An 18,868-nucleotide genomic window follows, 5' to 3' on the forward strand; every position below is an offset into this window, starting at 1 on the left:
AAGAAATTAACTAATAAATTCTCAAATATCTACTATAAACTAAACTAAAAAGAAAATGAGGTGAAAAAATAAAACTTACTTATGAATTTGAGATGAGATAAATTGTTGATTAAAAAGAGTTTTAGATTGAAGAGCTTCAATGAGTAAAGAGAAGAGAGTTCTCTCTAGATCTAGATTATATTTAGAAAGTACAAACAAACACAACTTTAACCAATGAGATAAAAGTACTAGGATTCAACTAGTTTGAACATGTTTTACCCAATTTTTACTATTGGTATGGAGGTTTTCTGGAGTAAACTGAAATAATCGGACCAATAGTATAATTCACACATTATACAGTATGGAGTTGTATAGTATGGAGAAGTGTATACTTGTCTGGAATGGTGAATGACGTACTAACTGCGGACTGGTCCGATTTTAGTCTAGTTTGGAGCGTACTGGACAACTATTCACAACCTAAGAGTTTATATCTTTAGAACGCAAACAAAGATCCAATAATTCATGTATCATCATCATCATTCGGTTCTTTAGTTGAACAAGTCAGCAAAAAGATGTGATAAAATGTAATAATAAGGTCTCGATCGGGTTTACAGTAAACATGGTTAAACTTCACGTCTAAGGGCATCTCCAATGGTCCTCTATTTTTGCCTCTAGTATAGAATTTCTCTATAATAGAGGTGGGTTTTACTCCAATGGTTCTCTATTCTCACCTCTAAAATAGAGATTGCTATTTTTTCCTCTATTTATAGAGGAACCCTATTTTTTTTTTACAAAGGCTCCAATATAAATAGAGGAAAAAATAGCAATCTCTATTTTATAGAGGACCATTGGATAAAACTCACATCTATTAGGGCATTTCCAACCCACCTCTATATTTGCTTTTTAACTCTATTTTTGAGTAAAATCTACTCCAACTCATCTCAATTTTTACCTCTATAATAGAGATCTCTATTTTTTCTTCTATATATAGAGGAACTCTATTTTTTCCTCTATAATAGAGTTTTTTATTTATAAAATAGTCCTTGAACTTTTAACACTTTTATATTTATGGTCAAAATAAATAAATTATATATTTAATGTCCTTAAACTTTTAACACTTTTATTATTTTATATGATGCAATGTATTTCTTTTATTAAATGTGATATTTAAATAATATTTATGAATGTTAAAAATTTAAGTAATATCATAATTTTATGAAAGTTTCAAAAGTACTAAAATAAATGGGTTAGTTTGCAATTTTTATAATAATAAAATAAAAAGGAATCTCTACGGAATATTTTTTTTAGAGGAAAAAATAGAGGTATCCATTGGAACAAAAGTCAGCTCTATTATAGAGTTCCTCTATTTTTTTTTTGTCAATTAAGAGTTTCTCTATTTTAGAGGTAAAAATAGGGAAAACCATTGGAGATGGTCTTATAGAGTTCACCTATTATAGAAGAAAAAATAAGGAAAACCATTGGAGATGGTCTAAGACTAAGTGTACTAAACAAGTCTAAGCTGGTTCATACACCAAATTGAACCGGTGCCACTAATACCATACAAAAACTTTAACAATACGTGTGATGTGAACTAGGTCTGGGCAAAAAAACCGGACCCGAAACCCAAACCGGAACCGACCCGAAAATATGGACCCGAATCCGAATCCGGAACCGGTAAAATACCCTATTGGGTCCTAATCTCCTAAACCCAAAGAACCGGAACCAAATCCGGAACCGAACCGAAAACCGAATGGATATCCGACATACCCGTAATAAAATCATATATAGAGAATATTAGTTATATATATTTTTATATAACATTGTTATTCAAAGTTACAACTTAAAATTCAAAAATATTATTTTTTCTTAGATCAAAATAATGAAAATACTCAAAATAACCAAAATTATATTGAAATATTTAGCTATATTTTTAAAAATATTTATTTTAAAAAATTTATTTTAATATTTAACATTAAAATTTCTGAATAATCGGGTAAAATTCAGATTTTCGGGTTAAATTTTGGGTAATCAATCGGGTACAAAATACCCGAACCCGAATGATATCCGATTTTTTTGGGTATTTATAGGTTCCGAAATTTTAGACCCGAACCGACCCGAACCCGGTAAGACTCGAACCGAACCTGAACCGATATTTTCTGTTTACCCTATTGGGTCCTAAACTCCTCTACCCGAAAAACCCGAACCCGATCGGTTCCTATCCGAACCCGACCCGAGTACCCGAATGCCCAGAACTAATTGTGACCCATTCCACATCCATCTAGGAACTGAAAACTCAACTCTCTCAAACCCTTAATAGTAGAGACTATCGTACAATCAAAGAGAACCAACCAGATTTATGATAAATTTATATTTTTGATTATAGAAAATATATTTAAAAAATGCTAAATAATATTTTTGTTAATTTACTTAATAAATCAAAACAAATGTGTGTATTTTTGTAAAATTTCTATTTTAAAATGTTCTATATCTCTCAAATTTCTGTAATTATTTAGTGTATTTGTCAAAATTGTCCAAATATTATTAGTTGACATCAATTTTTCTTTCAACAATATTGTGACAATTAAATTCTACAATTAAACTAATTTTTAATTTTTCTTTCAATTAAACTACTTTTTCTAACAATTATAATACAAGTTTAATACATAAGAATATCATATGATAAAATATAGTCAAATTTAGCTTTAAAATCAGAAGAAAAAAACAAAGACTATTCATTAATCATTTATTAGAAAGAAGCCATGTAGTATATCATCAATCTCTCTAGGTCTCACTGTTAATAATTGTCTTTTGTTCAAATCTTTTCAATATTTAATTTTCCTTAAATACATATTATTACACCGAATAATAAAATTATATATATACATACTATAATCTCAAGAAGAAGAAAGAAAAAAAAAAAGAAAAAAAAAGGTAAAGTAAAAAGAAGGCGCCGCCTCATCATCCTCGTCTATCTCTCTCTCTCTAACCTCAATGGCTCGAGAGCAATGAGGAGCCCGATTCCGATTTAGGGTTTCCTCCATATTAATTTATATCAATCCCAATTCCACCACCATCGTCACAAAGCTCTCTCTCTGTCGGGTAATCTCATCTTCTTCTTCTTCTTCTTCTTCTTCTGCCTTATCTCTCTCAGATTATATTAGGGGTTTCTGCAACATTTGCCGTTGATTCACTTCTCTTCTCGCTTGTATTGAATTCGTACTGATCTGGGTCGGTTTTGTTTCTTAATCCAACTATTAGATGATTCGATTTGAACAATAGGACCTCTTGAGACTTTTATCGTGCTTGTTGTGTTCTCTAATCCGATTCACCTTGTTCTTAGGCTATTATGAATGAACTCTGCTTTTTTTTTTGTGCTGTTGCAGTTTTGTATTGTATAGATCTGTTCTTGATTTTAGTTACCCTTATCGAACTTTGTTCCTTCTTCTCTGGATTGTTGTTAAAGTAACAATTTTTAAGTTTGATGATGTTGCTTATGGGGAAGTTAGTTTATTATTGCAGGGTTAATTATAAGCTGCCTCGTAACAAGGAGTTTATAAAGGCTATTCCTTTAAGTTATACAACAACATGCCGAAAGAGAAGAAAGACAGGTCGGATAGGTATAGACGATTATCGCCACTGTGTTGTGAGTCAAGCCTTGGTTTGAAGAAGCCTAGTGAGAAACAAGTTAAGGAATGGGAAGAGGCTCGTTGTCCTGTCTGTATGGAACATCCTCACAATGGGATTCTTCTCATTTGTTCTTCCTATGAAAACGGCTGTCGTCCTTACATGTGTGACACTAGCCATCGCCATTCTAACTGTTTTGATCAGTTCCGTAAAGCTTCTAAAGAGAAGCCACCTTCTTTGTCTTTACTTCATGACCAAGAGGAAAGTAATGTACCAACAACAACAACAACAACTGAGACTGTAGAAGATGTAGCATTAGACTCAACTGCTGGTTTAAATCTAGGAGGAGAAGAGGCTGCTGCGTCTGAGGTTACAGTTGTGACTTTAGGAGAAGGTGAGAGCAGAGAAGAAGGTATTGTAGCAACAGAGGACGATCAAGAAAAAAACAAACCACCTAAGCTTACTTGCCCGTTATGCCGTGGACATATAAAAGAATGGGTTGTAGTTGAAGCTGCTCGGTGTTTCATGAACTCAAAACATAGAAGCTGTTCTTGTGAGACTTGTGATTTCAGCGGAACGTACTCTGATCTGAGGAAGCACGCAAGGGTTCAACATCCAGGAGTAAGGCCATCAGAAGCAGATCCAGAGAGACAGAGAAGCTGGAGGAGGCTAGAAAGGCAGAGAGATTTAGGTGATTTAATTAGCACACTCCAATCTTCTTTTGGAGGAGAAGAAAGGAGTAGTGACGAACTGAGTCTGTTTGATGATGGTGGCTTGCTCACAGTGTTCTTGCTCATCCGCGTGTTTAGACCAGAGTCAAGTGGCCCAAGGAGTAGCTGGTCTGGTACATCTAGAGCTAGGTCACAGATTGGTGGGAGAAGAAGAACTTCAAGACCTTCAAGGCTTTGGGGAGAGAGCTATGAAGGTAATACAGGAACATCATCTAGAGACGAGGAAAATAATCAATCTTCTGATGAACAAGAGTCTGGATCCCGAAGACGTCGTACTAGAAGAAGAGCTTTCNCCTTGGTTTGAAGAAGCCTAGTGAGAAACAAGTTAAGGAATGGGAAGAGGCTCGTTGTCCTGTCTGTATGGAACATCCTCACAATGGGATTCTTCTCATTTGTTCTTCCTATGAAAACGGCTGTCGTCCTTACATGTGTGACACTAGCCATCGCCATTCTAACTGTTTTGATCAGTTCCGTAAAGCTTCTAAAGAGAAGCCACCTTCTTTGTCTTTACTTCATGACCAAGAGGAAAGTAATGTACCAACAACAACAACAACAACTGAGACTGTAGAAGATGTAGCATTAGACTCAACTGCTGGTTTAAATCTAGGAGGAGAAGAGGCTGCTGCGTCTGAGGTTACAGTTGTGACTTTAGGAGAAGGTGAGAGCAGAGAAGAAGGTATTGTAGCAACAGAGGACGATCAAGAAAAAAACAAACCACCTAAGCTTACTTGCCCGTTATGCCGTGGACATATAAAAGAATGGGTTGTAGTTGAAGCTGCTCGGTGTTTCATGAACTCAAAACATAGAAGCTGTTCTTGTGAGACTTGTGATTTCAGCGGAACGTACTCTGATCTGAGGAAGCACGCAAGGGTTCAACATCCAGGAGTAAGGCCATCAGAAGCAGATCCAGAGAGACAGAGAAGCTGGAGGAGGCTAGAAAGGCAGAGAGATTTAGGTGATTTAATTAGCACACTCCAATCTTCTTTTGGAGGAGAAGAAAGGAGTAGTGACGAACTGAGTCTGTTTGATGATGGTGGCTTGCTCACAGTGTTCTTGCTCATCCGCGTGTTTAGACCAGAGTCAAGTGGCCCAAGGAGTAGCTGGTCTGGTACATCTAGAGCTAGGTCACAGATTGGTGGGAGGAGAAGAACTTCAAGACCTTCAAGGCTTTGGGGAGAGAGCTATGAAGGTAATACAGGAACATCATCTAGAGACGAGGAAAATAATCAATCTTCTGATGAACAAGAGTCTGGATCCCGAAGACGTCGTACTAGAAGAAGAGCTTTCATTGACGATGATGATGATGAAGAAGAGCTGTGATGCCTCTTTAAGATCTACCAATTTTATGTTTAAGAGTTTATGGAGAAGAAAAAAATGGGGGAAACGTTTGTAGTAATAACCCCACTTATGAAAACCCTATTCTGTAAAATTTATTTGGAGATTGAAAAAAAAAGTTTCGACTATTGAGGAACAAAATAATTTATACCGTTTACAAATCTCTCTGATAATGAACTCTTAATCAACATAATGTAAACATCATAACCATACAAAAAGACTAAAGGCATTGTAATTAAACGCTTCTCATAAACACAATTGTTTTCTCTTCTGCAGCTTTACAACGTTAAAAAAGAGCTTGAAAATGAAGTAATTTAAGCAGAAGCTGCAGGCTCAGAAGTTGTTGCTTCAGCTGCTGCAGCTCTCTTCTTGGCAAAGTATTCATCTGCTCGTGCTTGGTTCTTTGCAACCGAAGGCTTAACCCATTTCTTCCTTCCGGGCAACACAGTGAGTGTACATCCTGAAGCTTCAAGTTTCTCTTTTGCTTGTGTCGAGAAGGCACGAGCTTTGAAGTTGAGCTTCATGCTTAGTTCTCCGGTACCCAAAATCTGAAAATCCAAGACCAGTCAAAAGCGTTTATATAATTATAGAGAAAAAGATGATGGACTAAGAAGTTTGGAAAACTAACCTTGAGAGGAAGTTTCCTTTCCCTCCCTGAAGGATTGATCAAACCCTTTTGCTTCAGTGACTCCAATGAAACTTCATCTCCCTCCTGAAATCCAGCTGTTTCGATGTCTTTGATATTAACCGGTAAGTATTTAGGTAATCCTGAACGCATACCTGTTTAAAGAACACAACAACACCATGAATGCATCAGGAAACTAAACAAGGGTATGGATCAAAGAAGGATCTTTACTACCACAAATACAAATTCAATCTTTGGTTCCCAATTCTACCCTAACCAAATAAAACGGTAAGAAGCATAACCAAATTAAATAGAGTCTGTGAGTGAGACATTTCATCGAACACTTAGCCTACATCACAAACTCTGGTAAAATCAGAAGACAAAACAAGCAGAAGAATGTTACCTCCGGCGATTCCTCTAAGTTTAGGAAGACGGCGATAAAGAGCAGTTTGACCACCTTCGAAACCTCTCATAATCCCAGGACCGGATCTTGATTTCTGACCTCTCATACCAAAACCACAACTCGCTCCTTGTCCTGCAGAGATACCTCTACCTTTTCTCTTTTGCCTCTTTCTTGAACCAGGTTGAGGTCCAAGATTGTTCAAACGGAATCTCTCCGGAGCTACTGCTCCCTCCGACGACGTAGCCGCCGTTTGGCTTACCACAACAAGAAGTGGTCTCGCAAATTGCTTTCTCGTTTGATTAACCTTTTGGTTGAGTTTGAGAGAAAGAATCTGACTTGGGTTTGCTCCCAAAACGCTTACATTTCCCTGTAGACATTTCTACGGAATTAGTGGCGAGTGAGTGTGTAATCTGACATCTTTAGAAGAAGAAGAGATTGGTTACCTTGAATGAAGTGGAAGGGAAGTGGAGATGGTAACAATGGCGAGAGGTGAGAGGATTTGATGAGATTGAGAGTGGAGCAGCCATGGTCACAGGGGGGCACAAGAAAAAAAAAGCTTCTTCAAGGATAAGGATGAGGGAGGAGATAGATGATATAAATTTTATGAGAAACTTAAAACCAAACGACGGCGTTTTCAAGCTTAGCACTCAATTGTTTATTGGGCCTTTTAGTGAAAACATTTAGCCCATATTGAGTTTTTTACCGAAACCGTTCGAGTTTAAAATTTTAGTTTCTGTCTCATTTTAGTTTTCGAGATAGAAGACAGTGGAAGATGGCATATGCTTTAAAGTTCGAGCACGAAGAAGGAAGTCAAATCCATTAACGAGTCAATTCACTCACTGTCAATTGATTTTGATTTAATCATTCGCTAATGATATTTTATATCTAATCGTATTCGTTTTTTAATCATTTTAATTTGTTTATAATACTCGATGACTTTGTATGACTTTTTTTAAGTAATGAATGGAAATTAAAAAAAAAATAAAAAAAAATCAATCGATAAAAGAATGAAAGTAATTTAAACCAGTATGATTCAATTTATTACATTTATTTGCACAAGATACAGTCTTGTAATATGATATTTGGATTTTGTTGAACAACTAGATTTACCGCAGGACAATTTTTTCTTAAACTAAAACTTTTAAATTTTAAGTTATAATTGTTTGTTGATTTTATTTAGTGTTTTATATTTAGATTGTTAATTTTAGGATTAATTTGTGGTACATTGCATGATATTTGTTTTTTACATAATCCTAATTTAATTTAAATTTTTAATATTCTCATATTGATGGTGTTAATAAAATAATAACATAATGAACACCGAATTAATAATATTTTAATTTATATTTATATCAATCCAAATCCGTCCTGCTATACAACCCGTCAGGTGATATTTAAAACTAAAATATATCTAAAACAATTTTTGGCAGAAACATTTAATTTAGTATTTACTTAAATTACTTTAGTAATCCACAAGATAATTTTTACTTTTACATGTTACATTTTTATGAATACCTGATTTATTTTCAAAGTTAAATAATTTAATTTAATGTATTTTTAAAGATTTAATCTATAAGTTGATATATAAGTAATTTGTAACCTATAATTTTAAAATTTTTTATATTTTGAAAATGATTTAAACATCAGAATAAATTTTAATTAGCAAATAAAGAACATCATTGTAATGAAGAAATCATATTTCTGATTTGTTTAAGTAAATACGATGACAATTATGCTATTTTAGTAAAAAAAAAAATATTAGACGAAGAGTTGTTAGTTTCGGTAAAGTAGAAGACGTCTGGACCTCAACAAAGAGAATCCAATGAATCCGACAAAGCTCCGACGAAGCTCCGGTGAGTCTCGGCTTCTACTTCGAACAACCTTTTCTGACACCTTTGTTGCCAAAAATATGAGTATCTCCGTATTAATTTTTTTTTTTGTTTGTCTCATATACTCTAAATAGAAGAATTTTGGCAACAAAGATTGCATATTAAAAAACACACATTTTTTAAGTTGGGGCTGATCTGTAAATAAAATAGACATGATAATGACTCATATCAATGTAAATAAAATGATTCTTATTCGTAGGTGACCATTAAATCACAACAAAATAAGGCGTACCACCTATTTTCAAGCTAAGGAGACATGGCTAGTAACTATGTTAATAAAATGTTGTCGTTGTGTAGGTGACCCTTAACAACAAACTAATTAAGTAGAGGCAGTCCAATCATCCTCAGCAAGCTATGATTAGAATGGTTAGTTAGTAATAATGAGTGTTGCGTAAATACTTTAACTAAGTCTAAATTTGAGAAAATAAGACTGTTTTTTGCATGATAAACAATTTAATTTAGTAAATGGATTTGAAACATGAAATTATACATTATAGGATCTGGTAAAACAAATGAACCATCTAATTATATGTTTATGTTGGTGTACATTACTTTACATAGAATCTTACTTTACGTTTTTGTTATAATATATAATCTTGTTATAAATAATATTAGCACTTGCTCTAATATATAATCTTGTTATGAACATGGACAATTACTAACATCAATGATTAATAATATGTTGAAAGTTAGTTCAAGAAGAGATTGATAATATGTTCTCAAGCAGGAGCAAAACATTGTCGCAAGTGATAACTTCTAAATTAATGATTCAGATCGGAGCGTTAAATGAAGAAGCAACGCTCGATTTCATATAGGACACATGAAAAAGGTTAATACCTCCATTTGTCCCTGATAGTAACAAACTTTAGGATTAAGAAAGATAATTAGGTGGATACATGATCTTAAAAGAATCGTATACACTGATTTTGTATTAAAAGCATGACATACTTGTATTTATTTAATTAATTATCAAATTAGTATTTAATGTTAATAATAATAGTTCCGATTTTTTTAGAAAGTTATGGGGAAATAATTGTTACAAAAATCAGAAATCTTATCATAATTTAATAAATAATAAATTATAAATTAAAAAATATTTAATGTCAATGACATGATTGAAAATAGATTTGAATTTCAGGATTTATTTGCTAAATATCTCCAAAAATCTATATATAGATTCGAACTAGTTGTCAACAATATACTTTTTAAAAAACATATTTTGATGTTCTAATATTAAAATTTTTAACTTGTCTGTGATGATGATGAAGTGGTTGAAGATCCTATATATCCAAACAAAAAGGAGATGCATGTGTGACCACTTGGATCCTTGAGCTTCGACTCGATGTGAGTTTGTTGAGAAGCTATGCCAAGGGACAATGCTCACCTCTTGATTGGGCCATTTAGTTGAATATACCGGTGCCAATAAGNATATATATATATATATATATATATATATATATATATACATACCCATAAAATTATAAGATAAGTTCAACTACAAACCCAAACTATAATAATCATTACATAATCTCAATCACAAACGAAAACATATAATTTAGGGGGTTTCGTAACTTCTTTAATCTTTGACAAGTCTTTTCTTCACAACAACAAGAGAGCAATCTGTATTATATAAGCACCTGCATTTGTTTAAAAGTTATGAGTTATCCAATATTTACGTACTACTAAGTTTTTTGACTGAATACAAAAAAATAATACTTACTCACTTTTTGAGTTTTTGAGTTTGTTGACCGCTCATAACTAATACATCAATCTGTCGCTCTTGAATTATCTTTGGGATCAAGTCATTAGCGTCACCAGCATCTGTAAATGTCTCTGCTTTAATCTGTTTTCAACAAAATTATGATGAGATCATGAGACTAATTAAACATATCATCAAATGATATATTTAAGGAACTTAAATATTTATATGATTTAGTCAAGAGATTATTACCCCATGATTTAAACACATGTTCTTCGCTTTATCTAATATACCCAAAGCAATTTTCGTATTCTTTTCATGAGCCAATCTTATGAGTTCTGAATCTGCAAAAACCACTCAAGAGAACACACATAAAAAAGTTAGCTTTCAAAAATATTACATCTCTCTTTTTTTTTGAATATTTCCAAGATATTAGCTAGCCGATAAAAAAAAACTTACTAGGTGAAAATGGATAGAAGATTTGAGCAAAGCCTACTGATGAAGAGAGCACGGTATGAGGAGTAAAGGAGTTTTGTGGCTGTATTGCAAAGACAAAAACTTTAGAGCTCTCAATGGTATCTTTGTGGTTTTCAAGAGCCCAAATGAGTAAATCATAACTCGAGTTGCTCTCGTCAATAATCACCATAACATTCTTCATCTTCTCTCTCTTTGTTTCTTCTTCTGCTAAAACCTCTTGTCAAGGTGCAACTTTATAGTATTATTTAGAAGTGGATTAACATGTCATCAAAGAGAGTAATATATAAAAAAAATTATATATCTTAGGTGATTGGGGTAATCGAAAAGCATGGTTTAACGACTTGATTCTTTCTTCTTCTCATTTACAAAATAAAATAAGTTGGACAACATGATATATTGGTAATAAATATGGATATGGATCAAGTCCATTGACCACTGACCAGTCCCACAAATTTGCAAACTCTATGGATTGATCGCTTGATCACTAATTAGGTTTAGTTCGGATGCTTATAAATTCGTAATGCGTTTGCAAAAAAAAAAAACATTCACAGAAAGATTCAAAGGATTTTAGTTTTTTTTTTACTGAAAGATTCAAAGGATTAGTTAGAGGTTTAATCCAAATTAATCCGAACACATTTAGTCTAAAGTATTTATCGTAATATTATACTGAAAAAAAAATCGAATAATATGATTTCATTCGACAACATGACATATTATACTTTAAAAACAATTATCAACCAATTCTTGATAGAGATATTAATTCATAAAATGGTTTAATTTGAGTGGACCGTGGTTGGTAATTGCCAAAAACACGCCATTGATGACAACATAAAAACAATTATCTTCTTTGTCTGATTCACCGCCAGTGATGAGTGATGACTGATCACTTAAAAAAAATCATTGTTCTTAGAGTTGGCAGCAATAATTATAAAACCTAAAAAATTAACCTAAGGACATAATTAGCTCAATGGACACAATTAGCTCATTGTCCTTTACAACCTACCTACCTAACCAGTAACCACCGAAGATCTGGTGGGCTCTAGTTTTTATTTATAAAGGCTCGATAACGGTTTCAAATGGGCCTTCTTTCAAGCCCATTATAAAAGCTCTGCGTCTACCATTAAACCCTAGATTACTTGTCTCTCGAGACGCTCTCTGCGAAAAGCATTCTCGATCGTAATCCAAAGGTACTTTGATGATTCTCCAATTCGATTGAAATATATCTCTGTTTGAGCTTCTAGATGCATATCTTTTTTATCACAATCATTTTTTTCAATGGTTTAAGTAGACGTATGAGTCGCTTGGTTAGTTCGAATTTTGAACTTCAATGGATTTAAAGTCTTGATTTTTAGATTCTGGGTATGAGCTTAACGGAGTTCTTAGTTGTATTTTGATGTTTTAGAACATATAGTTCAAGTCTTACATGACATTGATGGAGATATCAAGCTTAAAGATGATTACTTTACTTAATTTGTTTAGCACATATTTTTTTTTTTTTGGTGTCTTTTGTGTTAAAAAGGTTCTGTAATGAAGAAGTCTCGAGAAAGTGGTTTCTTGTTCTGTGGGTTGTGTGGGAATATGCTGATTTTGAAATCAACCAAGTGTGCAGAATGTCCACTTTGCAAAACAACGAGAAATGCTAAAGGTATCCATGAAATTCTCTCTTTATATCATCAAAATCGAAACAGTTTTTGTTTTCTTGTTTCTTGGTTGGTTAACTTTGTTATTTGTGCTTTTTCAGATATCATTGACAAGAACATAGCTTACACAGTTTCTGCTGAGGTATGTTTCTTTCCTGCATCATATATTTTAATCTATATGTTATTCATAAGCTGCTGTGTTGTGTAAATTTGGTTTCTGTTTCACTGAGTTGTAATGTTCTCTATGCTCTTGGTTTGTGTTAGTCCATTGTTATTAGGCTATGAACACACACACATAAATTGAAAAAAATCATTTCCTGCTATGTAGTTAGTTTCAGGCCTGAACATTAGAGACTGTTTTGTTATTTCTTGCAAGAACATTTTATCATGAACATTAGCATACAACTCATGCTCTTTGCTTACTACAGGATATCAGAAGAGAATTAGGAATATCTCTCTTTGGTGAAAAGACGCAGGAAGAAGCAGAGCTACCAAAGGTTTGTAATAAGATAACAGATCTATCACACGTTTTTTCTTTCTCAATCCATGGCTTGTGATGTTGATGGATGATTCGTCTCTTTGCAGATCAAAAAGGCGTGCGAGAAATGCCAGCACCCAGAGCTTGTATACACAACCAGACAGGTATATAATACTCTAGCTTTCGATTCTTTGTTTTCAAGTTATTGTCTTCTTTGTTTCAGTTTCAAAGAGTTGTGTTCATGGGATATTTCTGGTTTTTGCAGACGAGATCAGCGGATGAAGGACAGACAACATACTACACTTGCCCCAATTGTAGTCATAGATTCACAGAAGGTTGAGGTTATAATCATCTCTCCAACATGTGTTTCAGATTTCACGGAGCATACCAGTTTTGTTTCTTACATCAATATTATCTATCAACTTTCATATCCGGTGTGATCATTAGAACTTTATGTGTAGTTTCTTGCATTTATGTCACGAACTCAAACATTCAATGTCATCATCATCAGTAGCTGTTAAAATCATCTAGTAAAGTCCACGTGGATATGGTTGTTTAGGCAGTTTCAAGTGCGGTAGTATAGCCTTTCTTTCATAAAGTAAAAGATGTCTCTGATCCAATTTCCCAAAGCATGTTCTACCTTCTCCACTGAGGGCTATACTACCGCACTTGAAACTGTCTGAACAAACGTATCTACGTGGTCTTTAATAGACTTTACTAGCTACCAAAACAAATTCTCCTTTTTTTTTGTTTCTGTGTTGTACTAGTCTACATGAAAAAAGGATAATGTAAGGTTGGATCATACAATAAATCAAAGAGTATTTGCTCTACAAGTCCGTGATTTACACATCTTGTATAGTACGAAACGAATATCCAAAGAAGCCTCCAGAGCATAACTTGTAAGCACGCACACAACTAGTCTAATACACATTCACGTCAAACTTAATCTTTCTCCATAATCCAACGGCTACAAAACCATTGACATCTTAGATGTACTGTTACATTCCATACACCTCACCGCACCGAATCATTTAGGGGTGTATTCAACCTAATATTCCAAATGATTTTAGTTTTCATGAGATTTTAATTAATTTTGATGATTTTAGGAGGTTGATATGATTTGTTGTAAAATTCTTTCAAATTCCACGTAAAACTATGAGATTTGTATTTTTGTATTTCTAACTAAAGAAATCATTTCAAATTCTCCAGAATCCCAAAAAATTATTAAAATCCAAATCTACAAACTGTTTTGAATAACAGTAGATTTTAATCCGCCGTACACCGCAGAACTATATTTTTAAAAGTAAAATATAAATATAAATTTTTAGTAGATTATATATATATATATATATATATGACTAATGTTTTGTAAATTTTAAATGTATATCCCTTATATCTATATATTATTTAGGTTTACCGGTTTAAAAATTTAGGTTTACCAGTTTAAATTGTTAAATTCAGAATATAACATAGTACTGCTTGTTTATTTTACATAATCGTAATTTAATATATTCAATTAGATATGCCTAATATTCTAAATCGATGGTGTTAACAAAATAATGAACTGATGATTCAATAACAATTAATGATATAATTTTTAATTTTTATTAATACACAAACTAATCTGCTACATATCCAAACACAATTTTTCTTCCTTGCTTAAGTAAGACATGCATGTTTTTCAAAATCCAAATAACGAAAAATGCAAAAAAATATAGTTACATTAATTTTTGTATTTTATGATGATTTGAAGCAAGTAAACTAAATAAATCAAACAAAGATGATAGGAAAATTGTAATTTTAATTTAAAAATATTATTTTATATTTCATACAAAATCTTTTAATTATGTTTGGTTATAAGGATAGTAAAAAATTAATTGAAGATATTGTAATTAATTTAATTAGATATTGTAATTAGTCATTGATTGATTAAGGATATATTTTAGGAAATTTTGTTTAGCCCCAAATATTGGTTTTAAATTTCAATTTAAAATTTATTGATAATGTAATTCTTTATAAATAAGTAGCAACTCTAGGATTTATTTGCTAAATGTTTCAAAAATGTATATATAGATAAGATTTTAAGGTAGATTTTTAAATAATTAATTCAATAACAATGGATTTTAGTATACTTCTAAAAATCCATAATTGAATAACAGTGAATTTCAGAAGTCTTTTTAAATTCCATGATTGAATAACATAGCATTTATAAATTTTACATAAATCACTAGAAATTTAAGTTGAATACACCCCTTAATCCTCTCAATTTAAAAACCGCCACTTCAACATTAGACAACCAAACAGTTTAAAAAAACAGAACCATGGAAACGTCGTTGTTTGACTATTCTTCTTCTCCGGTGACACTTCCGTTGTTTCTCCTCCTCTTCCTCGCCGTATACCTCATCGGCTATTTCATAATTTCCGGTCATGGAAATCATCATCACATTTAGGAGCTAGCTGCTTAATGTCACTCTTCCACGGCACTCCCGCCGTCGTAATGGCTTCTCACGCGCTTTTAACAACCCCACACGCCGCCGTTCACTCATTCGCTTCACCCAACACCGTCGTGGAATCAACCGTGCTCGACTTCAGCATGGCTTATTTCACCGTTGATCTCTTCCACTACCTAATCTTCCTCCCTAACGACTTCATATTCATCCTCCACCACATCGCGACGCTCTACGTCTTCGCCACGTGTCGGTTCTCCGTCGGTCATGGAGCTCACGCGCTTCTCCTCCTCTTGGTCCTCGCGGAGGTGACAAGCGCATGTCAGAACGTTTGGACGATCAGCGGGTATAGGAAACACGACGTCGTGATGGCGAGGAAAGTGAGGGAGCTTTTGTCTCCTCCTTTTTACTTGTTTTACACTCTTGTTCGTGGATTAGCTGGTCCGGTGGCTTTGTACGATATGGCGGCGTTTTACGTCAGCGGTGCGGCCGAGGGAGCGGTTCCACGGTGGGCTTGGTTGTCGTGGCTTGTTGTGATAGGGGTTGCGATTTTGGTTAGTGTTTTGTGGGTTTTACGTAATTGGGTTGATTGGTTTAGAGAGAAGAACAACTCTGACAAGAAATCTAAATGAAATGATTAGTATTTTTCTTTTTCCGAACAAAAAGGTAAAAATTGTTTGATTGAATAGAAATCTAGATCTAGTAATGTTCATGCAATATTGTACCTTAATTATGTGGATCTAAATCTTACTGTTTATTTGTTTTGTAAAGTTTTTTGAATCACTCTAAATCTAACTGTTATTTGTGCTGTTAGTTTCTTGAATCACTCTGCAAACGTGAGAATCTTACGTAAACTCAATAAATTATACTTGTCAAGCCTTGAATGTTTTAACCTTTATTTAACCTTTTTTTGTATCTATATTAACATTTTCGAAGTACATTTTGGTTTATGCCCTTTAAGTTTTACTTATTTAATTTGTTTTTTACAACATTAACCCCTAAAACAATTCCATAAATAACATTAGAGAGAAACTCAACTACTAAACTTTCTTAAATTGACCAACATTTGTTACATTTATTACCATAAAATCTTAACAACATATATATATTCCAATTTAACCAAAAATAATTCTACTCATTAAAGTTTTAACCCATTCAATCTCCAAAACTATTTTTATGGATGCTAGAATCTCCCAAATATAAATGATATACAACAGATTTTCCATAACAAAAAAATTTACAATATCCATAATTATATTAACATTAATAAATTTCCTAAACCAGAAATCCAAAAATCCAATTATAAAATGTCACATTAAATATGTTGAAAACCCCCCATATAATTTGGTTTTTAATTTATTTTTGAGGAATTACCAAAAAAATTAAAATTCTATTAATTCTCATAAATTATATATATTGACAAGGAAAAATTATAAACTATAAAAATATGCTAATTTGGTATAATTAACATAATTAAACTTGATAAAAAACTTATTTTGATTATTTTTTACGCAAAAACTTATTTTGATTTTGATGAGACGGATTAGCATTAATCTCATATAGAGAGTTAAGTAGAATTGTTTTTTTTTAAAACACTTTTAGATATGTACCAGAAGATAAATGTATTAATAGACTATACATATATCACACGGGTTAAAACCTTGAAAACACTAAAAAATCCTATACTTTGAATACTTATATCAAATACATGTAAAATTTTATATTTTTAAAATTAATAAAACAATAATAAAATAACAAATAAATACAATATAAATTTAAATTTTTTAAAATTAAAAATATTGTCCTGCGGTGTACCGCGGGTTAAATCCTAGTTCAAATTAAAAAGTAAACATCCTTTAAATTCGTGATTAGGCCAAAAAGTTTCCTAACTCATGTGATAAGTGAATACAATTTAGAAATGTTCACGCCACATGGGATTATATTGTTTGATGTCGATGACTTGCAAATTTGGTAATTATATTATATTAATTAAATGGGAGTTGACCAAGAAAATAAAACTACGTTGACAAAAACATCTTACAGTATTTTTTTTTTCAATACCAAGTCTCTTGCTGGCTTACATGTCTTTATTTTTAGTGAAGGGTTACCCAATTCTTTGTCGATAACACCGTTGGATGGGATGAACTTATAGTATTGTGCTATTATATGTAATTTTGGTTTAAATTGTGGTTTCGGTTTTGTTTTTGTTGGTAACGTTTATGTTTGTTAAGTTGGTCAGTTGTGTTACACAACTTGTGTATTTTTTTTTTTTTGAATAGTAAAATAGTGTCCAAGTTATTAAGTTCAATCACGCAACACTCTATGCAATGGAAACAAAAGATTCAAGCCGGGTTCAATCAAGACATACACATACTAAATCAAAACACACACATACTAATCATAGACAGCACTGAAAGTTCAATTAAGGGTGTAATTTAGGATAAACATACAAAGTTTAACATTAACTTATCACGCAAAATAACTCAATTATCGAGAAGCAAAATTTAAGATGGTATCATCCAAAAAAAATGGTCAAAAGACAACCAACCAAAACGTAAGAGATGTCTACACCAGACAAATCTTATGAACGTTACAGCTATAATGCTCTATAAGTATATTAGTACTCTAACACAAAGCTATATACAAAAAACAAATACCAAAAAATTGTTTATGAACAAAAATAACAGTGAAATCCAATGCCCATTGACAAACAATCGACTATAATGCTCTATAATTATAATTTTAACTCAATCGGCTACTTTGCCTAATGCCTAGTAACAAACATAAAATTAGATTAACAAAACATAAACTATGTACATATTAGAGTATGACCAAATCTAAAAACATAGTTAATCTAAATAGCAGAGAAGATCAGTTATAACACACTACAATGGGAATAACAAAATTGTTTGCTGATTTCTTGATAACATTAAGTCATCAACCATAGAACTGTTATAGAAACATAAAGGTATGGTAAGGAATTCCAGAAATATCTATTGCACTTTGTAAATAAAAACACACATGATTCAATAGACCAAATGATAGACACGAATACACCATAGCAGAGATATTTTCAATCAATGTATTGTAAGAAAAAAGCAAGTCGACTGATACAGTTTGTAGAATAACACAATAATCATATCATTATATGGTGCACAATTCGAAAACCAAAAGTGGAGATAGACAAAAAAATGCAAGATATATTGTTGAATGTCAAGAATATCCAAGTCTAACAGCTATTATAGAAATAATAGACATAGAATACATTAAGTCGACCTAAAAAACAGAGAAAGAACAAGGCAACTATTCCACACGCCTACAAAATGAACTAATTTCTGATTTTTACATGAATCATAGAAAGTGTTATTCAAACAAACAAAACCAATAACATTCTAGTGATTCAATTGATTTACAAGCTGCATCAACTATGTAAGACTAAGAGCAGACCTACTACCATAACAGAGATCATTTCAATCATCAATCATTGTATAGTAAAGACTAAGCCAACATGTACAATTTATAGAATCTAAACACACTAATT

General features: G+C 32.5%; 4 protein-coding genes and 1 pseudogene across 5 annotated transcripts; 3 read left to right on the top strand and 2 right to left on the bottom strand.

The window, feature by feature from the left end:
- Window positions 2,901–5,797, top strand: LOC104710371. The gene is made up of 3 exons (XM_010426949.1): window positions 2,901–3,078; window positions 3,499–3,637; window positions 4,633–5,797. Exons 2-3 carry the CDS (start codon window positions 3,565–3,567, stop codon window positions 5,652–5,654), a joined length of 1,095 nt encoding a protein of 364 aa, XP_010425251.1. The 5' UTR covers window positions 2,901–3,078; window positions 3,499–3,564; the 3' UTR covers window positions 5,655–5,797.
- Window positions 5,831–7,285, bottom strand: LOC104710373 (50S ribosomal protein L15, chloroplastic). Its single transcript, XM_010426950.2, has 4 exons — window positions 7,141–7,285; window positions 6,698–7,064; window positions 6,298–6,449; window positions 5,831–6,217 (listed from the first exon to the last, which is right to left on the bottom strand). The coding sequence occupies exons 1-4, from the start codon at window positions 7,222–7,224 to the stop codon at window positions 5,984–5,986; spliced, it is 837 nt and encodes a 278-aa protein (XP_010425252.1). The 5' UTR covers window positions 7,225–7,285; the 3' UTR covers window positions 5,831–5,983.
- On the bottom strand, window positions 10,059–11,094 carry LOC104710374. 2 transcript variants are annotated; one of them, XM_010426951.2, is made up of 4 exons: window positions 10,745–11,094; window positions 10,538–10,629; window positions 10,311–10,429; window positions 10,059–10,223 (listed from the first exon to the last, which is right to left on the bottom strand). In XM_010426951.2, the coding sequence occupies exons 1-4, from the start codon at window positions 10,941–10,943 to the stop codon at window positions 10,163–10,165; spliced, it is 471 nt and encodes a 156-aa protein (XP_010425253.1). In that variant the 5' UTR covers window positions 10,944–11,094; the 3' UTR covers window positions 10,059–10,162. The 2 variants fall into 2 exon arrangements, with proteins under 2 accessions (XP_010425253.1, XP_010425254.1); XM_010426952.2 differs by having other exon boundaries at window positions 10,140–10,223; window positions 10,307–10,429; window positions 10,745–11,091.
- LOC104710375 (DNA-directed RNA polymerase I subunit RPA12-like) lies at window positions 11,869–13,406 on the top strand. The gene is made up of 6 exons (XM_010426954.1): window positions 11,869–11,949; window positions 12,282–12,407; window positions 12,504–12,544; window positions 12,831–12,899; window positions 12,988–13,044; window positions 13,146–13,406. Exons 2-6 carry the CDS (start codon window positions 12,290–12,292, stop codon window positions 13,218–13,220), a joined length of 360 nt encoding a protein of 119 aa, XP_010425256.1. The 5' UTR covers window positions 11,869–11,949; window positions 12,282–12,289; the 3' UTR covers window positions 13,221–13,406.
- LOC104710376 lies at window positions 15,071–16,300 on the top strand (annotated as a pseudogene).

This window comes from Camelina sativa, chromosome 9 (assembly GCF_000633955.1).
Source record: "Camelina sativa cultivar DH55 chromosome 9, Cs, whole genome shotgun sequence".
In the NCBI taxonomy this organism is placed as follows: domain Eukaryota; kingdom Viridiplantae; phylum Streptophyta; class Magnoliopsida; order Brassicales; family Brassicaceae; genus Camelina; species Camelina sativa.

Excerpts from the sequence above, each read along its gene's own strand:
- LOC104710371 (XM_010426949.1), top strand. The coding sequence starts at position 3,565 with ATGCCGAAAGAGAAGAAAGACAGGTCGGATAGGTATAGACGATTATCG.
- LOC104710373 (XM_010426950.2), bottom strand. The coding sequence starts at position 7,224 with ATGGCTGCTCCACTCTCAATCTCATCAAATCCTCTCACCTCTCGCCAT. Across the intron at positions 7,065-7,140 it reads TCCCTTCCACTTCATTCAAG|GGAAATGTAAGCGTTTTGGG; the intron begins GTAACCAATCTC and ends AAATGTCTACAG. Across the intron at positions 6,450-6,697 it reads ACTTAGAGGAATCGCCGGAG|GTATGCGTTCAGGATTACCT; the intron begins GTAACATTCTTC and ends TTCTTTAAACAG.
- LOC104710374 (XM_010426951.2), bottom strand. The coding sequence starts at position 10,943 with ATGAAGAATGTTATGGTGATTATTGACGAGAGCAACTCGAGTTATGAT. Across the intron at positions 10,630-10,744 it reads CTTCTATCCATTTTCACCTA|ATTCAGAACTCATAAGATTG; the intron begins GTAAGTTTTTTT and ends TGGTTTTTGCAG. Across the intron at positions 10,224-10,310 it reads CAAACTCAAAAACTCAAAAA|GTGCTTATATAATACAGATT; the intron begins GTGAGTAAGTAT and ends AAACAAATGCAG.
- LOC104710375 (XM_010426954.1), top strand. The coding sequence starts at position 12,290 with ATGAAGAAGTCTCGAGAAAGTGGTTTCTTGTTCTGTGGGTTGTGTGGG. Across the intron at positions 12,545-12,830 it reads CTTACACAGTTTCTGCTGAG|GATATCAGAAGAGAATTAGG; the intron begins GTATGTTTCTTT and ends TGCTTACTACAG. Across the intron at positions 12,900-12,987 it reads AAGAAGCAGAGCTACCAAAG|ATCAAAAAGGCGTGCGAGAA; the intron begins GTTTGTAATAAG and ends GTCTCTTTGCAG.